General features: G+C 38.5%; 1 protein-coding gene across 1 annotated transcript; it reads left to right on the top strand.

Moving 5' to 3' along the window:
- Positions 1 to 592: 592 nt before the first annotated feature.
- LOC127791960 (cellulose synthase-like protein H1) lies at positions 593 to 5,146 on the top strand. The gene is made up of 9 exons (XM_052322196.1): positions 593 to 921; positions 1,032 to 1,365; positions 1,477 to 1,602; positions 1,852 to 1,974; positions 2,265 to 2,477; positions 2,837 to 2,948; positions 3,101 to 3,291; positions 3,419 to 3,769; positions 4,085 to 5,146. The coding sequence occupies exons 1-9, from the start codon at positions 662 to 664 to the stop codon at positions 4,631 to 4,633; spliced, it is 2,259 nt and encodes a 752-aa protein (XP_052178156.1). The 5' UTR covers positions 593 to 661; the 3' UTR covers positions 4,634 to 5,146.
- Positions 5,147 to 7,591: the final 2,445 nt, after the last annotated feature.

The raw sequence follows: 7,591 nt of genomic DNA, 5'->3' as shown, positions 1-7,591 counted from the left end.
AGCCAAACTGCCATTTTGTCTGATCTAATTTTTGTTTTTTTGTCTCTCCAAATGGGAGAATGACTTTTCATAAAAGCCAATGAGATGAAACCCACCTGCCCCATTCTTCTAATTGTCTTTTTTTTTTTTTTACTTTTGAAAAGGTAATCAAATTTATTTATTTTTTAATTATTAATTATTATATATAATAATAATTATACAATTAATATTCTGCAAGAATTAGTAGTGAATTATTTCTTTTTATTCCCTATTCTCCAAAGCCCCTATTCATTTTGCCATCCTAAAATTGAGGGAAATGAATAAGATAAAAATACATAAAAAAACTTAAGGCTATTTTTGTTTTGATGTATTAATTTTAATAATATATTTTAATTTGTAATATTTTACGTGACATAATAAATTATTTAATAATTGATAAGTTCCGTGATCAGCCTCAGGCTGCGCTGCCTTGAACGCAGCCCCATATGGATATGATTTCATCATCAGTTCATCACCCACCCTTACCAGTAAATAATGATACTAATTGTCGGCCGCACATTCACTGAATGGCCACCCATCCAAGCATCCAAATCTCCTATAAATACCGCGCAGATACCTATCCCCATATTAACGCACCGTGTGTATCAAAGGCGCAAGCCTCCTTCGATAATTTCTTCTGACAATGGCCAACCCCTCCAGCACTCTCCCTCTCTACCAAAGATTCACCCGCAGAAACTACGTTTCTCGAGCCATTGAACTTGCCATCCTCTTCCTCCTCCTCTCTCTCCTGCTCCATCGCCTCCTCTCTCCCAGAATCCAAGCATTCGCCTGGCTCCTGGCCTTTCTCTGCGAGTCATGGTTCACTTTCGTGTGGGTTCTTGTTGTCAGCACCAAGTGGAACCAAGTGGAGTTCAAAACTTACCCTCACCGCCTCTTGCAAAGGTATACGTGCACGTGCCCAATTCTCAAGTTCCAGTTTATACCGAAGTGAGGAATCTTATCCACAGAAGACTTTTTCTAACTGTGTGTTTGGTTGTGGTTTTGGATCGTAGATTGGATAGGAAAGTGGAGCTCCCTCCGGTGGACATGTTTGTGACAACAACTGATCCAGTCTTGGAGCCGCCAATCCTCACTGTGAACACCGTGCTCTCCTTGTTGGCCGTCGACTACCCGCCCCATAAGCTGGCCTGCTACGTCTCCGACGACGGCGGCTCTCCTCTCACCTTCTACTCGCTGGTTGAAGCCTCAAAGTTTGCCAGGCTCTGGGTTCCTTTCTGCAAGAAGCACGGCATACAGCTCCGGGCACCCTTCCGGTACTTTTCCAGTCAGTCCTCGTCTTCTCAGGATGCTTCGCCAGAGTTCCTGCAAGAAAGGAAGAAGATCCAGGTGGGTTAATTAATTTATATAAGTTTATTATGATGTCATTTGAAGCATCATAATAATCTAACTAAAGCCACTCTCTCTCTCTCTCTCTCGCTCTGTTGTCTTAATTTGCAGTGCGAGTATGAGCATCTTTGCCAGATCATTGAAGATGCATCCAGAAGGCCTCTTCCTTGTGAGCTCGTTGGCGACTTCAAGGATTTCTCAAACATACAACGTGGAAATCACCCTTCCATAGTTAAGGTATTTCACCATACCTTGTTGGCCACAAATCAATCTATGATCGATCTATCTAACCAATTATATATAAGTCGCAAAAACACTGAATGATTTCATTGAACCTTTAGTCCATTTATGTTGTCGCCAACAGACATCTTACTCTCTTTACGTGCGTACCCCCACTAAAGGGTAAAGGCAGCCTCTATCTAATCAACCAATAAAATATTTTTCTTGCTAATTACTTGATTAATTCAAAGTCTTTTAATTAATTAGGTTATATGGGAGAACAAGGATCATCCTTCAAAAGATGGATCAATGCCACATCTTATCTACATTTCCAGAGAAAAACGCCCTCATCACTCACATAATTTCAAAGCTGGTGCCATGAATGTGCTTGTAAGAACTTCGATTTGTATTCCATATTAATTATTTGCATTGTAAACCCATATTTATATATGTCTACTTAATAATACTTCTTTATAAATAAATCAAAAAAAAGCATCACCAACGTATGGAAAAGTCTCATTTTTATGAAAATAAGTCACTTAATAAGGTTGTTTTTTTCTTCTCTTTATGAATGTTGGTCAACTTTTTTATGAAATTAAAAAACATCTAAAGGTTTTTTTTGTTTCTTTTCTTAGTTAATTGTTAATCTAATATTATTGTTTGTACTATGATATTAACAGACAAGAGTTTCGGGAGTGATGACGAATGCTCCAATCATGCTGAATCTAGACTCTGACATGTATGTTAATAACTCTCAAATTATTCTTCACGCCATGTGTTTCTTTATGGGCATCAAGAATGAGAGGGATTGTGGCTATGTTCAGTCTCCTCAAGGCTTCTATGGTGGATTGAAGGACGACCCATTTGGAAATCAATTGGAGGTTTTGTTGAAGGTTTGCGTCTTTTTAAAATACATTTTAAGTAATTTTTTCAAAGAAAGTTAGCCTCAACATCCCTAAAATTTTCTTAAATATGTATCTCTAAGTTGAAATTATATTGCATTAATCTTCCTTTTGTTAGCCAAATGACAGGGGTTTCATATAAATTTATTATAAAATGTCAAAGATATCCTACGGTAAAGTAAACATAACGACAAGAAATAAATTATTGAATCCTTGAACAGTAGATATAGACTTATTATTTTTAAAGTATGAGACGTATGCGACATATTTTCAAACTGCAATGAATGAAAACTTAGAATAAACTATTAATTAAAACAGTTCTAGTATTCACTGGAAATGTCTTGTTTCAGTACGTGGGGTATGGAATAGTGGGAATTCAAGGACCTTTTTATCAAGGAACAAACTGCTTTCACAGGAGAAAAATCATTTATGGATTATCACCAGATGACAAGCAAATCAACGGTGAGAAACGCTCTATTCCAGTTTCTTAATCAGTGCAGTTATAAATAAAAATAATTATCAAATTAAATTTATATATTTAATTCAAACAAAAAAAAGTTAAATCTCAACCACAGTATTTTTTTTTAATAATTTGCCTGTGCCCTCGGTGATAGGAAAGCTGCGCAACATTGAGGCATTGAAGAGCGTTTATGGGAGCTCAATAGAGTTCACCACATCAGCTGCGGAGACACTGTCAGGGCTGATGATTGGCGATTCATCGGAAGGGGATTTGTCGAGTTGCATGGATGCAGCTCACACTGTTGCTGGCTGTGGCTATGAGTATGGCACCAAATGGGGCAGTGAGGTGAGAGCTTCCTCACCGAATAGAACCTTAAATATATCCCAAGAAAGCAGCCCGTTGCCATTTTGAGGTCATTTACTTTATTCTGAATAATTTATTAAGTTTTTCTAAACTTTGTGTCGTTCAAAAGGTTGGATGGATGTACGGATCTACAACAGAAGACGTGCATACCGGGCTTTCCATTCTAGGGAGAGGTTGGAGATCCACCCACTGCACACCCGACCCGCCAGCATTCTTGGGCTGTGCACCATCTGGTGGGCCTGCAGCCATGATCCAGCATAAGAGGTGGGCCACTGGATTGCTTGAAGTTCTGCTCGGCCCAAAAAGCCCACCCATCCTTATGCTCAAAGGGAGGCTCCAGTTCCGGCAAGGGTTGGCCTACTTATACGTCATTTTTTGGCCCATTCGGTCCATTCCCGAGCTATGTTACGCTGCTTTGCCGGCCTACTGTATCATCGCTGATACTCAGTTCTTGCCCAAGGTCAGCCTAGAAAAAGTTTTAAACGTAGTTTCATTGGATATAAATTATGTAAAAAAGTTTAATATTTGTATATTGAATTAAAATTATTAAACTAATTTATAATTACGAATGTTATGTTACCATTGACAATTGCTTTTAATGAGATGTGGGTCCATGATCATTGATCATTGCATAGTGATCAATCTCATCAATTGGTCCATTCTAGCATCTATTTTTAAATGATCCGTAAGAGTAAACTCTAATAAAGTAGCTTCTTTAAGAAGAGATATCAAAATTTCTATCACTATAAGTTATGCATGTTTTCTCGTAATGTAGATGGGAGAATCAGGCTTTTTGACAATCATTTTCGTCTTCCTCATCTACAACTTCTACACTTTATCTGAGTATCTGCGAACTGGACTCTCAATCCGCGCATGGTGGAACAACCAGAGAATGTGGAAGATTGTCGCCATGAACGCCTGGTTCTTCGGAGCCTTGAGCGTAGTCCTTAAGCTCCTCGGAATATCAGACACCATTTTCGAAGTCACCCAGAAAGACCAGCTCGCTGCCGACGACAACACTGATGCCAACGCCGGGAGGTTCACATTCAACGACTCCCCTATCTTCATCCCCGGCACCACCATCTTGCTGATAAACCTAGCAGCCCTGGCCATCGGATTGCTAGGGTTCCACCCTAACCCCGGTGAAGATGGATTCGGGATAGGGGAAGTTGTTTGTAGTGTGTGTGTAGTGCTAATTTTTTGGGCGTTCTTGAAAGGCCTGTTTAGTAGAGGGAAATATGGGATTCCTTTGCCGACCATTTTCAAGTCCGGGGCTCTGGCGATGTTGTTTGTGCAGTTGAGCAAATTGAACTCTTCCAGTTGACTCTCATGGTGCACAAATTACTTGCCATTTCAGAGTTCGATGACGTGTTAATTGCTCCCATGGAAAGTCGTCTTGTTTTCACTTTGTTGATTTGATGTCATATCAAGGTTCGGTTCGGTCCGTAATTTGAGAAGGGTGGTGTTAATTACAGAAAATGTATAAAAAGAATAATCGTGACTGGAATTCAGCCCCGTGCCTGCCCGGAAAAGTCGTCATAGCCGAAGAAGAAGTCCGGTGCTGCCGCGAGTTAAAAATGCTACTAGAGGGCACGGAGTCGTTTGGAAAACTGGGCCGGTTTTTTTCGATTGGGCTAAAATGTCGAACCTTAATTCAATTCTCTAAAAAGAGAAACCGTCACAGTAGGTCAGCCCAAGCTTAAAGAAGCTTAAGTAGACGAATATGTGTAGGCCCAATCCAATTGAGCCCAATCTAGTATAGTTCCAGTTGTAATCGTATTATTTTAAGTGAAAATTGCACAAACTAACCACTTTAAAAATAATAAATTCGTTTTTATCCTTTTATGTGAAAAAACGTTTTAGTCCTATCCAAACAAATTGTTTGCATCCTATAACCACTTTTTCAATTTTGACCCTACCACCTAATATTTAAATCCAAAACTTATAAACATTCAAAATGAAAATAAAAACACTAAAAGACTAAAATAACCCTGACTATTTGAAACCCACCCTAGTAGAACCCTCCCCCAAACCCTGATCATCTCTTCAAAGCCAAACCCGACGACTGCAGACCTGACGCTAACAGCGGCCGCCGCCGCCGACGCCAACAACGGCCGCCACTGCCACCGCCACCGCCACCGCCGACAGCCGCCACCGCCATTGCTAATCGCCTGCAACCCCAAAGCAGCATCATCTTTCCATGAGGTAAGTCTCAATGTTTCAGTTTTTTTGTAGTTGGGTTGGGTGAGTACGATGGGTTGGGTGGCAGCGATTCGAAGGAAGTCCTATCATTCGATGGAGGCTTCGTCGATGGGGCTTCGGTTGGGCTAGAGTCGATGGGGCTCCGAACGAAGCCCTATCTCCACCGTATTCAGCAAGGACGACGGGCTTCGTCTTCTTTGATGAAGCCTGAACCTGGATCTTGGTTACATCTACCACGTAACCCGAATCTGAAAAATAAAAAAAGAAAAATTACAAATTTTGTTATTTTTATTCTTTATTTTTCTTTTCTTATAATTGATAAGGTCTTATTAATTAATATTAATTTCATCTCAATTTACTCATATGTCCTATTATACTTCAATATTAAAAAATGTAAACAAAAAATATATTATTTGTTTATTTTATTTTATTTTTATTTCAATTTGCCTATTACATTTCTTCAAGAACAACAAGATCTTGAGTTTGAATCTCTGCTTATATATCATTTTACACTGCTTTAATAAGATCTTGTTAATTAATAATTTTATTATTATTATTTCAAACAAAATATATTGAGTTTGAATATCTAGTGGTCTTGTATCTTATTTTAATTTGCTACTTTAACAAGTAAATGAATACACCTACTTGCACACTTTGTCAATCTTTTCTTGACCAAGACAATTGTTATTTTTGTATTATTTTTTTATTTTTTTTATAGATAGCTAGCCAATAAATTAGGCAATTTACTTATGTTCATACTCACTAAGCAATACCATCCGGAACATGGGTTACTACTCACAGCTGGATCTGACACCTCGAGACAATGAGAATAGTTCTAAACCGATATGCGCTATTTGATAGATTCCTAGAGGGCCCATTAGGACATTTCTTGAAATCCCTCAATCACTCCATTTGACTACACCACAATTGATATATAATGTTCTAGTTAGAGAGGTGACATTCCTGGGTATCCGCTACGATGAAATATGGTTTGAGATCAGTGCCATGGCATACAAGTACAGGAAATAGGAATTCATCCTTATTACCGAACTCCGATTTGGGACAATTGATAAAGAAATCCTTGAAACGAGACCTAGTGTGCCAGACAATTTACGTGGGCGACTATTTCCTCAACACCAGAAAGGCGTGTCTGGAGATGACATCAAAACCCTACTTAATAATAGAGATGACCTGGTTTAAGATGATGTCCTGAGATTGGTTTACGTTGTTGTGGTTAATCTGTTATTGTTGGGCCTAGATGAGCGTGCACGTGTGGATGATTTTTTGTGGACTATGGCTAAAGATTTAGATGCATTTGAGGCCTTCCCTTAGGGCGCATACGTGTATAGTAAGAGTTAACATTACATTCAAATGGCCACGAGCGAGGACAAGTTGAGTGGGGGAGTTGGGAAAAAAGTAAACATTTATGATTTTCTGTGGGCATTTCAAGTATAAGTTACTCTCTTCGTATTATTTTACATTACAATATTGTATATGATTTGTCTATACTAACTAAATGTTTATTTTGTTTTTGTCTCTTTTTTGTTTTCTATTATAAAATTTTTTTACTCTCTTCTTTACAGTTGTGGTTGATTGAAAAATTCACATAGATTCAAAATAAATAGGTCATTCCACTACTCGGTGCATTCATTCCCAAATGCAGAAAGTGGTTATAAAAAAAATGCCACAAATAAAAAATTACAACAATTGTCTCACGAATGAAGTAAGTGTGTAACTTAACCTAAAGTTTATTTATTTTTGTTTTGTTTTAGGTAATATCTATCTAAATAATATTATGTTGTAGGTACGAGGATTGAGTCTGACACTTGAGCCCATTGATGCTAAATAGGAAACGAATTTTTGGAGGTCTTTCAACTCTCAGCACTCGGTCAAAGAGTACGTATTCAAATTTGGGGGTGGAGATGGTGACGAGGATGAGGAGGGTTGTGACGAGGAGGAGCTTATACATGTCTGTGGAGATGAGTAGAGAATGGAGAAGGATGAGGAGGAGGTTATACATAAAGAAACAGATAAAGAAGGTAGGCATAACTCCTTGATAGTTCGCAACACATACCAGATG

Source organism: Diospyros lotus, chromosome 15 (assembly GCF_014633365.1).
Source record: "Diospyros lotus cultivar Yz01 chromosome 15, ASM1463336v1, whole genome shotgun sequence".
NCBI lineage: Eukaryota > Viridiplantae > Streptophyta > Magnoliopsida > Ericales > Ebenaceae > Diospyros > Diospyros lotus.
This window is presented reverse-complemented; position numbering and strand designations above follow the sequence as displayed.